Below are 19,679 nucleotides of genomic sequence, written 5' to 3'. Positions count from 1 at the left end.
GAGCTATACTGGAAGTAGATTTGTTTAATTGGGGTAGAGTCTTGGTGATACTTAGTTACAAACTATTAAAACAAATTGCTAAATATTTCACAGCTACCTCTACATGACATGTCTCCATGTTATCCTGAAGAGTCTTCCAATTTGGGCCTATGGTCTGCCTTTTCTTCTTCCAAGGTAACCAATACCTCTAGTTCAAGACGACAAAGCTGTCTGAAGTGAGCTTTTTCTTTTTAAAGCTTTTTCTTTTTAAAGGCATCTTTAAGCATAGGATTCAGAAGATCCTCCAATCTGAAAAATACAAAGAAAGTTCACACTACTGAATATACAGTAACTGATCTGATCACTCTAAGAAAGCGGATGACAGAAGCAGGAAAGCAAAAAACAATCCTAATACTTGACAAGAAATAGAAACAAAGAATACATTTAACAAATGTTCTTTGCATTAATATCAGAAGAGCTCTACCCATACAAAAGAAAACTAAATGCAAGTAGTTCAGTTTTTACTATTTCTAGTAGCAGGTTTCCTAAAACGTTGAAGCCCTCCATGCCTGCCTACTCAAATATGGCCAAGCACGAATGGGAAAACCTCCCTAAAAAGATCAAGAGCAAGAAAAGTTATACCAATACATCATTTGTTGACTAGGTTGTTGGTTTTTGTTTTTTTCTTTTTTCTTTTTTTTGAGTGGGTATCAATTGAGTCTGGTGTAGCAGACAAATCAATGACACATTTAGCACACTCCACTTAATGACTTTTCACTCACATTTCCAATTATAATTCTCTGGTGATATTAGCTGCCAACAATAGTTCTCTGTAACACTGTGATGGAAACAAGTTGAGAACTGCAAGACAATATTCATATGCAAAGTCTTTTTGCTTACCTTTGCTGAACAAGGGCACATTTGGGTAGTCTGCTAACATCAGCAGCCCAACAGTTAAGTCTACCCAGTGTTACAAGATTGCTGAAGCAGCTGGTAAGGGCCAGGGCACCAAGAGATCTACAGGCAACACAAAACAAATGTTCCCACTTTAAAGGTAATCCTGTGTGAACATATTCCAATCCTTGCAAACAAGTCCAGTTGCAAATAGGAGAAATCCTGGCACTCTCACGCGTAATTTCGGTAATCAGTCTGGAGACTGTTATTGCAGCTTGTAGACTTTGGTGAAAGTACAGTGTTGCAACAGTATTTTTCCCGTGCTGTATAAAGCAAGCTCAGCTCCTCCACTGCAATGAAATCTTGAAGGGTATCAGACTGAAGTATCAATCTTAACCTTGCTCCAAGAGCATATAGAATTTTTTTTAATTACCTCAAAGTAAATAAGCTCAACATAGCAAGCATTCAAGTCACAAACACCACATGAAGTGCATGGCACTTCGTTTCACAAAGCCCCTTTGTCCTTATGCACAAGTTAAAAAAAAAAGTTAATCATTTGTTTTGCAATAATACCCAAGAGACCCATTCTTTTAAACACACATTTGCAGCCTGCTTCCACAAAGGAAACAGTCCACACAGAAACAGCACACAGTTGTGGCATCCACTTCAACATCAACAATCTAAAAAATAAAACAAAACGCATACAACATAAAAAAACCACCAACAAACCACCTTTCCTCTATTCTCAGAATTAGTATCTGTATTTAAATTGTAGATTTCACCAACTTCTTTACAGAAAATAATTTTCAGGATTTACTGACAGTAATTGGAAACAGACATAATGTGCTGCCAAAACAGCTCATTTTGAAAACATTGCTCCATATTGTCAAATCAATCTTACATAGGATTTGACAAATATACTTAGAAAATTACTGCTGTCATAGCCTCTCTCTCAAACACCATCTCCTCTAGAATTAAGCCGCCTCCTCCAATAATTCATAACAGAACAAGAATTAAAGTACTTTCCTAGTCTGTAAATATGCCAGGAGTGTATCTGACAAGTTTGAGTCATGTTTCCCTACTTGCAGCAAGATAAAATTTAGTTACTGGACTACGATAACTAGCAGCAATACTTTTTTTTTTTTTGAGAAGATATAAGTGACTTGTATCAGGAAATTTTTTACTAAATCATTAAAAATAATCTTTGATTTTCATACTGACTGTAAAAATTTTGCTTACCAACTACCAGATGCATTACTCTTCTTTTACTGTATTCTATACAGAATTACTAGTATCATCTGAGGAAAAAAGGTATCATGGCATTCACAGAAGGTTCCTGACAAGCACAAAACCCACTCATGTCTGAGAGTCAGAGGAGGTACAGAGCACCTCCAACATCTGGAAGGCACACAGAACATACCCATTAGGAATTAATTTTTGAAGATGTGGACAGTTTACAAAGATTTATCAAAGGCAGAATGTACTCAACCAACATCACATGAAGAGCTGGGGGCTTTGATGAAAGTTAAATGGCCCACATAATATACTCTGACTTCAGGACAGCTTTTGAGGCAGGCTCACCTGGGAGCTGCGAAGCCCCAGCTCAATGAACAGAAGAAAGAAAACTGGCTGCATCTCTGGCTCACGCGGCTACAGCCCACGGCCGAACGTCCAGCTGCAAGCTGGCAAGGGAGGACCCCAGAGGCCACCACAGGGCTCCAAACACACGCATCGGCAACCGGGAAGACGACGCAGAGTGCGCCCTCAGCAAACCCGCAGGCGAGAGCCAAGTGTAAGGGGGCAGGCAGAGAAAAAGAGGGGCTGACACTGACCGGCAGCGCGGCTGTCAGAAGGCACAGACCACGATAAACCCGAGAAGAGGGCCAAAAGAAACCTCATCGGGTTCAAGAAGGAAAAGCACAAAGCTCTGCAGCCAGGGCAGAAGAACCCCAAGCGTCAGCACAGGCTGGGGAGAGCTGGCAGAGGAACAGCGCTGCTGGAAAGGGGCCAGGGGCTGGGGCAGAAGCAGCTGAAATGGGAGCCAGCACCTTGCTGCGGGGCAGGCAAACCGCGGGGAGGGCTGCGGGTAAGGGGTGGTATCCCTTCTTCGCCTGCTCCTGCCAAGGCCGCCCTGCAGACACCGGCTGCTCGGCTGAGGACCCTCCCTTCAACGGGTGCTGAGGAAACAAGGAGGGTCCAGCCCTGGCTACCAAGGTGGTCAAGGGCCTCAAGGGCATCCCCCACAGGGACAGCTGCAGGCAGACGGGCCCGTCTGCTCTGGCAAAGAGAAGGTTGGGACCATGTAAGAGCTGTCTACAGCTACCAAGATGGGAACTAGGCAGCTGAGACAAACTCTTTCAGCACAAGCAGACAGGATAAGAAAGAGCAAGGGCCACAAAAGGCCCCTTGGTGAAGGGGAAACCTAGAAGGATTATAACATCAGATTAATGACCTTTTTGGGTACTGTTGGCCCAGTGAACTTTGAACTATCTCATTCTGTCACTGAGTTTCAAAATAAGAATGAGAGATACTCAATTTAATCAGTAAGACTGGTAGCTAAAATGAACTCTCTTCCTTGTATTGACTGTTGGGTTTTTTCCCCCACACCTTTTGGTTAACTGATCAATGTATTCATCTAAAAAAATACCCCCAACAACAAAACTACACCCATATTAGTGGGCAGTTTATTGCAAGAGGAAGAGATCTGCAAAACAGAACCAGTTCATGCTGAACACAGTATTCAAACTCCATATATTCCAGGGGACCTCACTTCAGAAATACCTCTAGTACTACCTATGTTCTAAACAGCATTAAACCAAACATTTTAGCCAAGTCCAGAAGCACACCTTTCAATTTTATTTCATCCAAAAGAAGCTGATTTGTATGTTCAGCAGGACCAGCAGAAAAGAATACCATCTTCCTGCCTACAGCGATAGGTATTTCTGGAGATGATAATGCACAGCTATTCTGGAGTTAATCCTGAAGCAATTTTTATTAGCTGTGTTTTAAGCCACAGCAACTAAACACTTCTATTTTATGCATGCCTGCAAAATACAGAGTAATGCATGAATGCAACAATTACATGCAGCTGAGACCTTCATCACACCCTCAAATAGAAAACAACTGCACAATAAGAACATAATTTAGTGCAATTTAGTACTGCTTTACACGAAGAGAATACTCACGCCACAGAGCCTGGCTGCTGGTGCACTTTCAGAATGGTTTAAATAGAACATGGTAAGAGCACTGTGGCAGAAGAGTTGTCCTGTTCTCTCTGTCTTCCAGCTGAGGGACTCCTGCTTCTTCCACTGCTACAGCTATTTTATAATTTCATGATGCAAGTTACTTGGACCAGCACTGCTATTACCTGTGAACTAATCCAGGGGGTGGTGGAGGGATGGGGATTAAAAAGAAAAAAGAAAAGCAGAAAACTAATACTTTTTTCTATAGCAGGTAGCTGATCTTAGTCACTGGATGGCAGTACAACCCTTAGCACCAACAGGAAGAAGGTACTGTATAGGGCAGGATGCCTGTTTTGCTGGCAATGCGGTGTGGCAAATTGTTTAACCACAACAGGAACATTTCCCCACCCCTGCCCTCCACCACCACCACCACCACCCCCCCCCCCCCAAAAAAAAAAAAAAAAAAAAGAAAAAAGGATAGCAATGTTTAGGACCTCTGGTATCAACACTGAGTGGGGAACAGTAACACGAGTGAGCTGCATATCTCAAAAACACAGTAAACAACAAAAAAAATTAATTTGGCATAATCGTACTCTTCAAGTAGTATTAACTTTATAACCATTTAGATGTAGCTTCAATACTTCCATGCCTTGCAACACGAAACAGAAATTTGAAAAAAAAAAAAAAATCAATAGATGAACACCAAGTTGCCTTTCACACTCTGCATCAAAGTTTACCCCAACTGCAACTCTAAAAACTGTTATTTGATATTTTTTGTTAACATGGAGCTCTTTCCACAGACTTCTATGCCGAGCAGTCTGCAGACTCCACCTCCACAGAAATCAGCTGAGCAGGACTTACAAGGCAATCACTCTTCCTAAATGCTAAGACTCAGAAGTCTGTCTTACATTACTAACACTTCACCTGCTCATACATGGACTGATTGGTGGTACATGGACTGACCTTGAAGAGGCAAAGACAAACCAAAAGAATGTAAGAATAAGCAAAAATACTTCTGAGTATTCACAAGCATCTAAAGCAAAACCTCCTCGAAGAACTTGGCAGTATGATACACTTCTGAATACTAATATTCTTCAAAAATATATGTGAAAAAGTCTAAACAAGGATGTGGTTCAATCCTCCTTTGGCAGCTGGCCAGCTACTAACATGCGGACATTAGTTACTTCATTAGGTCAAGGGTACAGCTCTGCAGGAAAGTTTGCTTGAGAGACAAGTCAAGCCCAAGAGTGGAGCTCCCACACAAAAGCATCATTGTCAGTAGTTTCTACCTTATAAAATAAAATTTAAGTTGAACTTTACTAAAGCCTAAAATCAAGTATCATTAAAGCCAGGTATCTCCCCAGAACAAATGAGCCAAAGAAAAAATGTAAAGCTGCCCACTTCATTTGACCACATTTTCATATGAAAAATAACGTTTACAAAAATAAAAAGTAAGCAAATGCATGGTTCTTCATAAGAATCCTCCTATAGTCAGTTCATAAACCAGACATTCCCTGAAAGGGGTTTGAAGAGCAAGGGTGCTACACAGTCCTTAAGACTTACTTTATCTGTTGAAAGTGCTGAAAAGTATCTTCATTCTGCTTTCCACATCTATTTCAATTGCTTTTTTGTAAGCCAAAGAAACCAGAGTATGTAACTGAAGAAAACTCTCAAGATGTTGGGAGACTGACTCAACTTGTAAATCAGCTATTTTCCTCAAAGTCTTCTAAGTTGTCCACCTGCAAGTACGGGACAAATTACTGAAAGCACTTTTTACAGAAATCCACTACTTCTATTGTGACCAACTGCAGATTTTCAGTTGGTTTTGCAGAACTGCTGTATCTCAAGCAGAGGTCAGTGGAAGCCAGATTAACTCAACAAAAATCCTGTAAAAACATCAAGAAATTCCTCTAAGGAATCAGTTCAACTAAAAAAAAAAATAAATAAACCAACCAATTTCATGTGCAGTTTGCAATCTTCTTTCCATGTAAAGAGTTAAAATGTAACTGATACTAGAATAATAACCATCAGCTATAGCATTGCTAGAACAAATGTTTTCTGTGAAAATAGTTAAATAAAAGTTAACCTGTACCAATGAAGGTATGCTTAAGGAAATGCTGCAAATACAGTGACTGGAGGCCTGTATAACTCCAGCACCAACAACAGACCAAAACTCTCTGTCCCTCCACAAAGCCACAAGAAGTCAGCTGCCTTAGGCTCCTGCACTTAATGCAAGAGAGAGAGTATCATAGCTGACAATATTTGTCAAGCTCTGTATGCAAATGTAATCTCACATTTAATCTTTTCAATTCCAGTTTAACCACAATACTACTTCACAGCAGAACTCTTCAAACTAATTAAAGCATCAGCTTACGACGGGAAACATTGCAGTTATCAATAACCTGTACACCACACTGCTTCAGTCTCCAATGATCTGAAAGTCCTACCTGTGCAAAGATTAACCCGATAGCTAAAATTACTTCTTGATTTTACAGGGGGTGAAGAAATGACTGAGGCAGACAGAACACAGTTCAAGTTAACAGCATATTATAAATTGCCTGAACTTACAAAGAAAATTCTGCAGTAGTAGACACGTAGTGCACTAGTAAGTTGACAGGAAACCAGTATTCACCCTTTCATTTAAAGCAGGTGATATAAAACATTTCCCTTTTCACACACACAAAAAAATTAATGATTAACAGTCTTTGAGAATTGCAGCACAGGTTTAGTTTTATTGGGATGCCTGATATTCTTAGGAGAAATTTAGAAGTAATTCTACACATAACAGCAATTCAAGCTGTGTAACTAAGGTCTTGTTTCTTCATTTACTCACAAGCAATAAGTCAGATATCACTAACTACAACAATAAGGAACTTCACTGAAATTTTTATTGTATAAGAAAGAGCAACAAATAAACCAGTACTTCTCCCTGATATTGTGGTATGCAGCTTCACATTAACTTACAGAATCACAGCTTCAATCAGTTTCTTAGAACCAAGGAATGTTTAAGTACATAAACTCATTTTGCTTTCCTGAGATTGTACTGCTTCTAGTTAATATTTGGCATAAACTGACTTTTAATTGAACCACCAGCTTAGAAGTTCCTGATCAAACTACTGTGTTTATCAAGACAAGTCATTTAGTCACCACATTCAAAGCAAAAAAAACCTCATTGTACAATTTTGATCAGGCTTGTGAACTGAAAGCAGTCATACAGGCTGAAATCAAATGAAAAAACCAAGACCACACAATCATGCCCAATCACATAATATCCGAGTATATCAACTACTACATTTATTTTGGAATTAAAAATAAAAGCACTGGATCAGATGCAACAACTCATTTTTCAAGTTAGAGTAATTAAAAAAAAAAAAGAGGAGGGAAAAGTCAAAATAGACATGTATATTTTAAGCAAACAAAATATCACAGGTTTGCTTGCTAAAGAATCTGTCTTATATCACAGCTGGTTCAAGTTCTGAACACAGCAAACTGTTTAGCGTTACAGTTCTCTTTTCTGCTACAAAGCCTAGAGATACAGCATACCAATCTTCATAAAGCTCTAGAAGTCACCTTATCTTTCCTTGATATTTCCTTGAAACACTCCCTTGATATATTCAGAACAATGAGGGACAGGCTGCAGAAGAACTAGCTTCCCTGATACCAGAACATCCTGAATGTTCCAGTGACCTGAAAGTGCCTGATCCTGTCAGCAGACAGCTTAGCTATCCACAGCAAAGGGCTGCGTGAAAATGATGATGTCCTTGACCTACAGGGAGACGGGAGAGTTAGGCTCAAGGAACCACCGTCAAGAAAAACATCCTTGGAAACACTGCCTTTGTCTTACTGAGATGAAGTCTACGTATGTCAAATTAGTATTAAAAATTAGCTGTAGTATATCTTGTCTTAACCCAATTTGATAGAACAAAATGTTTACTTATCCTTCTAGAAGTGAATACAATATTGACTACTCTTAAGTTTTACTAATTAAGTTTACCGAACAATAATTTAAGATAAGCAAAATCTCCAAAAGCAGCAGAATGAGGGGCAATAATGAAAAAGAGTATTTATTTATAAGCACGACCCATATGTAATCATTTAGTTACAAAGTTTATCAGCAGCACTAACAATATTGTCACGTGTGTTCTCTATAAAAAAAGCTAAAGATATCCTCAAAAACCACCAGGTTAACAATACACATTATACTAAGCATGTAAGTACGTGGTAAGAATGCATGTTAAAGTAACGATGCATGTCAAGTATGAACCTGTCAGCCAACAGGATGAATATGGACGAAAGGATAAAAACCAGCATTTAAGCACAAAGGTGCCTATCTCCAGAAGAGCCAGGAACACCACACAGCTTTCGTGCTCCCAGCCAGAGCACCAGTAAGGATTAGTCAAAAGAAAGATGTGGTGGACAACACACAGTCATTTTAATTTAAATTTAAATACTTAAAGCTAACACTGATGTGAGACTATTGCTACGAGTACTGACCTTCCAGGTCTAACAGCTGAGACATACCTTAGAAATTCTCAGTAACAGCAGCTGAATAGCTAGACAAGTTACTCTTTGCTTAAACCAGAACAGAGTTTTCAGCCTGTTCTACTTTCACCCTTTTATTTCCAATTTTTATCTTACAAAATGACTCTGCCCTCTATTTTCTTATTCTGTGTGTCTGGTACTAAGGACATGGGGAAAAGAGACAGTCTGGTGAAGGTTAAAAAAAGAAAAAATACTGTGCCAGCAGCCCCAAGCATTCTGCACCCTGGGATATATGCTTAGGAAGCTCACGCACTATGGAGCATTTTCTGCCAAGCTGCAGAGGGTCAGCAGGGCATCTTCTGTTGCCAAGCATCAGCTTTGGGAAATAGTACTTTCCAGAAGGTACAAATCTGAGCCTTTTCTGTAGGTTACCAACAGTACACGTACCTCAGCACTCTCCCAAAACTGCAAACTCACATTGCGATTTCTGCATTTACCAAAGTACTCCGTTAGCGCACTGAACACACCAAATGATGAACTGAGTTTGAGGTAACGCACAGAGAAACGCTCAGTCCTCAGGAACACTTAGAAACACTTTGAACATCAGAAGAATGAAACCCCTGCATTATGCTGGAACTGCAGAGAAAACAATGAAGTGAATGAAGGAAGAAAGTCCTCTGGGACTCATCTGGCATTTTGATTTATTATACTTAGTTAAGCCTCCAATGTTCATTCTCCCCACAGCTCTGACACGGCAAAAGATTTGTTTTGGAGTAACATTTTATTCCTATATTCTTTACATAAAATGCCCAGGTTCTTACAAATTCTATGTTAGCTATCCAAGTGGTATTAGTAGTGTTGATTCAGTGTGAAACAAGAATTAAGCAGCCTTTTAGCAGTTTAGCTTCCTCATTCCCACAGGATTCAATATGCCCTCGGACATGAAACAATCTTATCTAGGGCAATTCCTGTGAATATTTTAATCTTTTTTCCTTTATCTTTCTAACCTTCATTTCTGCGGAAATATAGACCCAATTGCCTCAACCTTCCTGTTAAAATTCTTCACTGGTGGTGTTAAGACCAAAGCATCCTTAGATAACAGTATACAAGGAGCAACTTAGTATTACCAATGGGTAACTTCAGGCATAGAAAACTTACCCATACTAAATAAATTTTAAACTGCAAGGTGGACTGCACTTCTCAGTAAGTGCCAGCTCAAAGCAATGCCTCTTTATTGGGTAGTGGGGCATTCTCCAGTTAGATAGTTCACTGCTGTTTTAACTTATAGAACTTGCAAAGAAAAGAAAAAAAGCAGGAACATTTTGAAACAGACACAAACAGCAAAGATTGTGATTGGTATTGTATTGACAAAGTCAGCAACAGGCTGATCAATAGGATCTCAATTACACTCTTCTACGTGTATGCTTTATTACTATTATAAATTGATGTTATAAACTTTTTTAAGCAAGAATCAGTGGGGAAGAAGTTTTTCTGTTTGTCTTTTATTTTTGAGGGTTTTTTTGTGCAACTCTTAGCATTGTTCTAGGTGTTATGGGATCAATTTCATCAGTACAACCATCCCTTTGCTCTTCTTTACCTTCATCATTCCAACAGCACCTCCAAACAACAATCTCAAAAAGATCACTGTGCCAGGCTAAAAGTTTTCAAACAAGCTAGATAGATTATGTTAACAAATTACCACAAACATATCTTGCTACCTTCCAGACCATTTCATAAATAAATAAATCTGTTACACAGCACATCCATATTTTCCAGGCACTAAGATGTTAGATCATGCTAATATTATTCTATATGATGCCAAAGATAGAGCTGAATAAACTTGCAGGTGAAGTCTATAGAACTGAGCAGTTTTTTTTAAGGTTTTCCAGTCCAGATAGTTCTGAAAGCACTGACCTTTCTACTTACCCCAGAAGCTCTCTCTGACAATGGCAGGCATGCTTTTACCATTATATATGCTTCCAGCTACAAGATTTTTACCTCTGTTCCATGCATCACAACAGGAAAAATCCCCATCACGTTTAATTAAACCAAAAATGCAAGCACCATGCAAGGAGTACACTCACTCACACAGTCTATTCAGCTTGCTCTCAATCTCATTATTCACCTGTTTTGTACTGACTGCCATCTGCCCATTCTTCCTCCTGTCTGTCTCTGACACAGACTTTGTACCATCTCATAAGCCTTCTTTTTTTTTAGCACTTTCCTGCACACTTCTTCCAGGTCACCCATACCCACAGTGAAAAAACCTAATTGCAAGATTGCTTCCTGAGGCTCCCCAGTCACTACATTTCAAATCAACTCCAATGGAGAGAAGGTTTTACCAGGTAACACTTTGAAACTCTATATACTCATTTCCTGTTTTTTAAGAATGTTTATATACAGAAAATATCAATTCAGATAAATCATATGTATCAAATACGAATCTAAATATACATACATACATATTTAAGACAGGAAGCAGATTCAAGACCAAGTCAGCCACTACTTATGCTTATTTTCCCATTTAAATTGCAGCATGAGCACCAATCACAAGCATGCAGGTGTTTTTTGTTTTAGGCAAACAATCCACTGCTTCATAGAACTTGACAGTTGTCTCCATTAACTCTATGGCTGTTACAGCCAAATCTTATCATGTGTTGAAAAGGGTGCTGGGATTAATTATGTAGTTCCAATCTGGCCATTTTATTAGTATCAGGAATGTTCATTTCCTAAGTTGTACATGACAGTAGCTTAAAACTCCATCTGGCTTTTTTGATCTACACCAGGAACTTCCATGCTAAGAGTTCATGAATACGTTAACTGCACTATTTTTTTCCTCTCCTCAAGAAAAAGAAAGTTTTCAACAAAACACTGAAGTACAAACAAAACCTGTAAGTGTCCATTAACATTTGGAAATTCAGGAAGTAACAATGAAAGATTCCATGGTTCTTCACATAAGCAGGGTTTGTTTGAAAAAAAAGGAAAAATAAATCCAAAAGAGCCTTCACTTAATACTTTGCCACTGACCTTTAGACCTGACACCCACTGCATCCTGTGGGAAACTTCTTTCAAGAGCCAACTTTCTTATAAATCTTTTAGCAGATCTAAGCATCCAGACTACATTTTACATGCCTACATGTACAGAAGTAAAAGGCTATTGAATAATGACAGCACCTACATGGACTTTTCATATTCACGTAAGTATCTGTCAAGCAATAAAATACAATGTAAGGGAATCCTGAATGTGTTACATGCAGGTGCTTTTGAAGTAATTTCTTTTAACCCATGTTTACCCCTACAGCTTCTACAAGTTTCTAAAAAATGCATATAACTGCATTGCTGTCTGTCTTCCTGCATATGGTTTTGAAACAGATTTGCATAGCCTCCAAAAATAACAAAAGCACTAGAAAAAGCCCATGCATTCCTAGATTTGTGTGATAAAAGCAATAGTGATAATTCAATTCCCTACTCAAAATGAAAATTCAAGTCCCTCTTACATGTTTTGCCAATAAATTTCCTTACACTCTGCAAGAGCATCTCACTTAAAGGAATTTGTTTAGCTTTTAAGTGTCAAAGCAGTGCACCTGTTCCTTTTCAGATAACCAGTCTCCTTGTCAAGTCTCATATTCTTCGTTTCTCCACCACAATGAGAAATTGTTTTGTGCATGATGGAACCGATCACTTGTGGAAAGTCACAGGGAAGATATCTTTGTTACTTCCATGGGCCACACCAGGACTCCTCTCCTGGTGTGGTTCTCCTCCACATCAACCCTTCTCTCCTTCTGTATATGGTTCCACTGCAGTTACATCTCCTGTACAGTCATGTAGACGACTGCACTACATCAGTGTTCATAAGGAAACTTTCCAGTTGTTCAAAACAAGCCATGGAGCCACACAAGGACAACCACATTCACCAAGACAAGCAAGCAGGAATTCGGCTCCATCACACTGCTAGAGCACTAACAAAAGAGACTATTATATTTAAGACACACTTCTGTGGGTTTGGGTTTTTTTTGTTTGTTTTTTAAATGAAATGATACTGTTCAAAGAAGGTGCCCAACTTAACTTCGAATGAAACTACAAACACTGAGTTATGCCGGATTTTATGCCGGCAAGTTTCAGCTAGATTTAGCAAGCAAGAAAAATAGAAGGAATGTTTGGTTTTGAGAGCTTATAACGGAGGGTTTGCTTCAACTTCACCCATCAAGTGTCAGTATCTTCATTATGCATGGCTAAATGCTAACTACAAAAAGAACTCTGAAGCATCAGTACCTGAAGGCGCAATTTCTCTCAAAGCCTTTGTAATGAGAAGTGCACAGTAATAGTATATAAAAGCCTTTACTTTCCAGTCTTAGTATTATTGAAGCTTCTGTTGAAACTTTAGCTCTTTGGTTTTTTTATGGCTGTTTTAACACCAGTCATCACAACTGCATTAGTGGTCCATCTACGTATGACACAGATCAAGGCTTCTGTCCAGTAAAGCCTCTCTCTCACAGTTATCTCCACAGCCACATTACTTCACAGTGGTTACAGCTCCCATTACCAAAAGGAGCAGGGGAATGAGCTGTGTCTCACTCCAAGCGATTCCTCTGATGTTTCCTAGGAGGACAGTATTATGCTCCTGGCATAGATCTCTTCAGCATGCTCAGAAGAAATTTGCACATAGACATTTGAGACAACAAGCAGCTAGTAACTATTCAGCTCTCAAAACCTACAGTAAGATAATACCAATGAATTTTCATGCATGAGAACAGCAGGACAGGATGTACAGCGCAAGCTTACATAAGTCACAAGGCACTGCTGGGAACCAGCAGAAGTGAACAGCATAAATGGCTCAGGAAAATGCTGATGTCACTCGTATACATTTGAGTTGTGCTAGCCAAGTTTCTCTGATTCAAAACTTGGCCTTTCTAGCTGTCTGTAAAACCTCAGTTTGCTCTGTTACACTGAGACTTTGAAAAAGAACTTGTTTTCAAAACTCCACGTTTCTTCCCAATATTAAGATGAGTGATAAAATATAAAATCCAAGACTACTCTAGATCTACTGTAGCACTTATAAGCAAGAATCTAAAGGAAAACAAGATGTAATGGAGAAATGGAAAAAGCATGTAATTATGTACACAAATACTTGTTCCTAATACTTACTGACAAAATAGTTCAAGCACAACTTATCCGTTTTTAAAATATGACCTCTGCAAACCTACTAAGGTCAATGAGATTTATAGTAGTTACTCAGTGAGCCCTGCTTGCATAAATTAAAGATGCCCAAGGGTAGCTATGAAACTAGGTATTTGACTTTTCCAGGGCACCTACATATTATGAACTAACAATGAATTGCCATTTTACTAAAGCAGCTTTCAGGTTTTTTAAGAAAAAAAACACCAACCCAAACAACCCCAACTGTGTTGGTACTCACCTCCTCCTCAACACATAAAAGCTCTCCTATTTAATGTTAAAACTGATTACGGAAGGTTCATGTTAACTTGAATACACAAGTGAGAAACCGTAGATCAAATTACTTTCAAAAAGCCCCTACGATATCAGTTAAATAGTGCTTCTTCCTGGTGTATCCTTCTACAACAGACTGGGGGAGCAGGGGGGAAGAGACAAGTAATCCAGCTGCACAAGTTAGTATAAAGCAAAATTGTAAAGAGGGAAAACTTGGCTCACTCAGGTCCGTATTAAAGGCAGCAGCAGCTCCCAGCTCTGCACTTGACTGCTTTCACCTGTTATTGCAGTGGCTGCACACCACTTCAGAGCAGTGTGTGAACAGGTTAACTCCCTCACAGTTCTAGGATTCCTGTACTGAAGTTTTTGCCTATGGCATCCTGAACACATTTGATTTTTCTATAGAGAGCATTATATAAAGTAAGAGGGAAAATACTGTTCCTAAACTTGAACTGCTCAGTTTATCTTTCATCACACACGTAAGAACTTACTGTCACTCCCTTTGTTATTTTCTTGCAGATACTGAGGCACCCTGAGATAGCATCAAGTTAACGCAACTACCCCAACCCTGGCAAGTTCCACTGAATTATATCACAGTAAAGTTACAAACCAACACCAGAACTAATTTCTTCATCATATCAAGTATATCAGAATACCTCTCTTCCAGCTCCCTATGAAAACACCAAATCTAACACCATGTAGCTCAGAGATACCAACTATCAGATAATCAGCCACATTAGAAATTCACAAGGTTTCCTTAGCAGTGGAAGACGACACCATCTTTGTTCTAGGCAAACAGGAGTGAAAACACACCCACAAACTACTTGCACTGTGGAATGGCAGCTCTTGGAAAGCGTAGTAGCGCACTCTTCATAAAAATATGTAGTGTAAGATGGCCACAGCACAGATCATGCAATATCATAGATTATTAAACATCTTTTTAAGCAAATGCCTATTTCTATCAAAGCGTAGCCACTACAGAAAAATTCTGCAAGCAAAACACTTGTGTCCTGCCTACAGCCACTATGCTTCTATAACAGAAATAACATCACTATCTACCTGTTATTACCGTAGCAGATAAGCATTTCACAGTCATTACTATATTTATTCGGTATGTTTTGGAAAAGCACCACTATTCCTGATTCATAAGCAAACAGAGGGCTGATGCAGACAGACCGCTCCAAGGTCATAGAGTAAGTCTGTAGTAAAGTAAGAAACTTCATCTGTTTTTGCCTTCATGCAACTAATACTTTCTATTAATGAGTCATTGCTGCTTCTCTAAATTATTCTGTGAACATGAAGAGACAACAGACTGCCTGTGGCATTCCAACTCTACATGCTAACAGCAGCTTCACTCCAGGGTTTTAAAAAGAAGAAGAAAAAAAATCACGCCAAAGGGCCTTGTTCTGTACTATCACAGAATCTCGCTTCAGCACTGTGCTGCTGTGGGGAAAAAACAGGATATACAGGAGATATGTATATATATTATTAGGCAGTCTGCCTTGTTTGTGATCCAACTCTCTCACTAGGGAAACAAAAACCAGTTCCCGAAGTTTTACTCCCTCATGCTACAGACCACCGGGCAAGGGCAAAGTGCAGGGAAGAAGGGACAGTCAACCCGGGAGACAAGTTATGCAAAGCTGGGGCCAGGGCGGGGGGCAGAGGTCCTACAGCCCGGGGGGGGGGGGGGGGGGGGGAAGCAGCACATTTTTTTATTCCCAGGTCAACGAGGTCACAGCATGGTGCGGAGGGAGTACAGCCCCCAAGGGCGGGACAGGGACCCCCGGCGGGCGGGGGGAGCATGGTGGCGGATGCGGAGCTCCTCTCCCTCCCCACAACAGCTCCGTTCCACCCCGCAAAGTGCAGGGGGCGGGGAGCCCCCTCCTCAGACTCACCGCCACCGCCGGGGGACGGCGAGCTGCAAACTGCCCCCCACCCCGCCGCGCTGCCCAGAGCTCCCCTCCGCCCCTCGCACAGTAAGGGCGCTCCCACCGTCCCCCTCCCCGCGCACCACGGCGGCCAGCACGACCCCGGCCCCCCGCGCCCTGTTGGCCGGCTGAGGCCGCGGCCCGGCCCCCGCCCCAGCCCGCCTCCGCAGCGGGGCGCCGCTCCCCCGTACCTGTGAGGGGAGGCGGCGGGGGGCGGCCGGCTCCGCCGCGGGGACCGGCGGGGCTGCCTCACCGGGGCTACCTCGCCCGGCCCGCTCACAGCCCCCCGCTGGCGGTCGCCGCCCTCCCTCGGCCGGCGGGTCCCGCGAAGCCGGCCGGGCCGGGTCGATTCGGCCTCGGCTGGGCCCGGGCCCCGGCGTCGGCCCCGGCCCGGCGTCGGCCGTGTCTCCTCCTCGCCTTTAGTTTGACCTTTTCCGTGTCTCCGCTCCCTGTCCCCGACACACTTTGACGTCACTCCCATGGCAACCAATCCCCGCCCCCTTCCACCCCGCGCGCTACCCGCCCGCCCCCGCCCTGCGCCCCCGCCCCCTCCCCCTCCCCCTCGCCTCGCCTCTCTCCCCGGACGTACGCACGCGCGCACGCGCTCCCGGGAGAGGCGGGGCCGCCTCCCGCGTGGCCAATGATCGGGCGCCGGGGCGCTTCCACCCCGCCCTCGGCGGCGCGCGCCCTGAGCGTGTGGAGTGCGCCGTGCGCGAGGGGGGGGTGTGTGCGCGGCGTGCGTGTGTGCGCGGGGTGCGTGGCGTAGGTGGGGTGCGTGGTGTGTATGGGGCACGCGGAGCGCATGGTGTGTGTGGTGCACAAGGTGCATGGCATGCTGGTGCATGGTGTAACTGGTGCATGGGGTGCGTGGGGTACAGTGGAAAGATAACGGTGAAAGAGGGAGGACATGTTGCTGCACACTCCTCAATGGAGTGAATCCTTCCCTCCCCTCCAGAGGAAGAAAGGGAGGAAGGAAATCTTAAAACATGAATTTAAACGCTGCCTTTTATCTGCATGCACATAGACATAAGCCAGGCTTGCGCTGTCACAGTTTGCCTGCTCCTTTCCATCTCTTCCTTGCAGAATCACAGAACAGTTTGGGTTGGAAGGGACCTTAAAGACCATCTAGTTCCAGCCCCCTGCTGCGGGCAGGGACACCTTCCACCAGCCCAGGGTGCTCAAAGCCCCACCCAGCCTGGCCTTGAGCACTGCCAGGGATGGGGCACCCACAGCTGCTCTGGGCAGCCTGGGCCAGTGTCTCGCCACCCTCACAGTAAAGAATTTCTTCCTTATATTTAATCTAAATCTACCTCTTTCAGTTTAAAACCATTCCCCCTTGTCCTAGATGCCCTTGTATACAGTCCCTCTCCAGCTTTCCTGTAGGCCCCCTTCAGGTACTGGGAGCTGCTCTAAGGTCTCCCCGAAGCCTTCTCCAGGCTGAGCCACCCCAGCTCTCTCAGCCTGTCTTCACAGGAGAGATGCTCCAGCCCTCTGATCATCTTCATGGCCCTTCTCTGAACTCGCTCCAACAGGTCCATGTACTTCCCATGTTGGAGACCCCAGAGCTGAACTCAGTATTTTAGGTGGGATCTTACCAGAGCAGAGGGGGAGAATGACCTCCGTTGACCTGCTGGTCATACCTCTTGTGATGCACCCTGGATATGGTTGCCTTTATCCCATGGTGCTTCAGTATTCCCTGAGGATCAAGCTGCTTCCTCAGTCCCACAACTTAAAGCACATTCCCATTGTTTGGGGAGCATATGGGCAATTGCACATTCTTTCCCCAAAACACTTGGCATGGATATCATATATGTAATGTGTATAACATATAGAAGGCTGTATATCTCAACACCTCAGTGCACAACATATGCATAAATTTTTTTATGTGTAAATACTTTGCTGTGAAAAGGTTACACGCACACAGCATACAGCCTGTGCAAGGTCAGTGTGTTAGACAACTTGGGTTTGTACCTTGTTTCACGGAAGGTGTGTGCATTAACAACGTGTTACGTATTGTAGACTCTAAGTTGAGATAAGTGTGCAGGCATGATATTTGAGTACACTATCAATTAGCAATTACACAGTGTCTTTCATCTACCCTACATGCAGAACAGACGGCATACTTTATATGTGCCACATATCTGTCATAGCTCCAAAATGACAGTTTCAAACGATTTTTAATCAGAAATACTAATTCAGAAATACAATCCAATATTCATCAGAAATGCACACTGAGATGTATTCAACGAACTCTTCCTGAAGTTGGATAAAAGGGCACAGATACGGTTTCCCTGCCTTTGAAATGCATGATATCTTTCTCCCAGCACATTAACAAACCAGTTTAAATCTTATCATGGCAAGACCAGGATCACAGAATCACAGAATGGCCAGGGTTGGAAGGGACCTCTGGAGATCACCTAGCCCAACCCCTGCTCGAGCAGGCTCTCCCAGAACAGGCTGCACAGAGTCACATCCAGGTGGGTTTGAATGTCTCCAGAGCAGGAGACCCCACAGCCTCTCTGGGCAGCCTGTCCCAGGGCTCTGCCACCCTCAAGGCAAAGAAGTTCTTCCTCATATTCAGAAGGATCTTCCTGTGCTGCAGTTTGTGCCCGTTGCCCCTTGTCCTGTCACTGGGCACCACTGGAAAGAGCCTGGCCCGGTCCTCTTCACACTCGCCCTTAAGATACTTGTAGACATCGATAAGATCCCCCCGCAGTCTCCTCCAGGCTAAACAGCCCCCGCTCTCTCAGCCTGTCCTCAGAAGGGAGATGCTCCAGCCCCCTCATCATCTTTGCAGCCCACTGCTGGACCCTCTCCAGTAGCTCCCTGTCTCTCTTGAACTGGGGAACCCAGCACTGGGCACAGCACTCCAGATGCGGCCTCACCAAGGCAGAGCAGAGGGGGAGGACAACCTCCCTCGACCTGCTGGCCAGGCTCCTCCTGATGCACCCCAGGATTCCACTGGCCTTCTTGACCCCACGGGCACGCTGCTGGCCCATGGGCAACCTGCTGCCCCCCAGAACTCCCAGGTCCCTCTCTGCAGAGCTGCTTTCCAGCAGGTCAGTCCCCAGCCTGTACTGGTGCGTGGGGTTGTTCTTCCCTAGGTGGTGGATCTGCAGCGTAAATTCATACATGGTCTGGGTCTTTCTCGTCTGAAGGCAGAGATATAATAAGGAAATTATTTTAAAGGTTGCTTTTTAACTATCACTGAATTTTTGACATTGCTTATTTCTTATCAGCCCAACTAGATTTAGTGTTGTATTGCCAGCTGCCAGCAAAACGTTCAAATCTGGTGATGTTCAGAGCAGTCTGTGCAGGGTGAGGTGCTGACCTGCCCAGTGAAGCTATTGCCAGCCTGTCCCAGGAAGCCCATGCATGGATCTGATGGCTTTGCACAGCAGTTCTTGTAGGTGCCAGCTCTCCTGGAGCTTGCTTTTTCGTATGGCTCTTCTTCCTACCAGTCTCCAAAACATGAGCCTGACTGTGGCTGGCTCGCAGGGCTGTGAAGGGGATGACTTTGGCCAGTCAGCAGCAAACAGGAGTGACCTTACTCCAATGTACCATCTAGGTAGCAACCGTCTGGGGCTGATGTGAGCCAACCACTATAAGCTGCATACTAAGACACCAGGACTTGGGCCTTCATATTTGTAACGCTGGAAAACTGCAGCGTCCTTGTTACTGATCCCTCCACAAAATCCCTCTTGAGTTGAATCAGGAGGAAGACTGCGAGCAACAAACTCTTGTGAAGAGTGTAAATAAATGTGCC

General features: G+C 42.9%; 1 protein-coding gene across 1 annotated transcript in view; it reads right to left on the bottom strand.

Moving 5' to 3' along the window:
* Nucleotides 1-282, bottom strand: part of ZFAT (zinc finger and AT-hook domain containing) — a 129,088-nt gene extending 128,806 nt beyond the window's left edge. The window contains exon 1 of the mRNA XM_040588799.1: nt 98-282. Coding sequence (XP_040444733.1) covers nt 98-110 — 13 coding nt within the window. The 5' untranslated portion in view covers nt 111-282. The remainder of the gene's footprint in view (nt 1-97) is intronic.
* Between the last annotated feature and the right edge of the window lie 19,397 nt (nt 283-19,679).

The sequence above is a fragment of the Falco naumanni genome, chromosome 3, assembly GCF_017639655.2.
Source record: "Falco naumanni isolate bFalNau1 chromosome 3, bFalNau1.pat, whole genome shotgun sequence".
NCBI classification, from domain to species: Eukaryota; Metazoa; Chordata; class Aves; order Falconiformes; family Falconidae; genus Falco; species Falco naumanni.
This window is presented reverse-complemented; position numbering and strand designations above follow the sequence as displayed.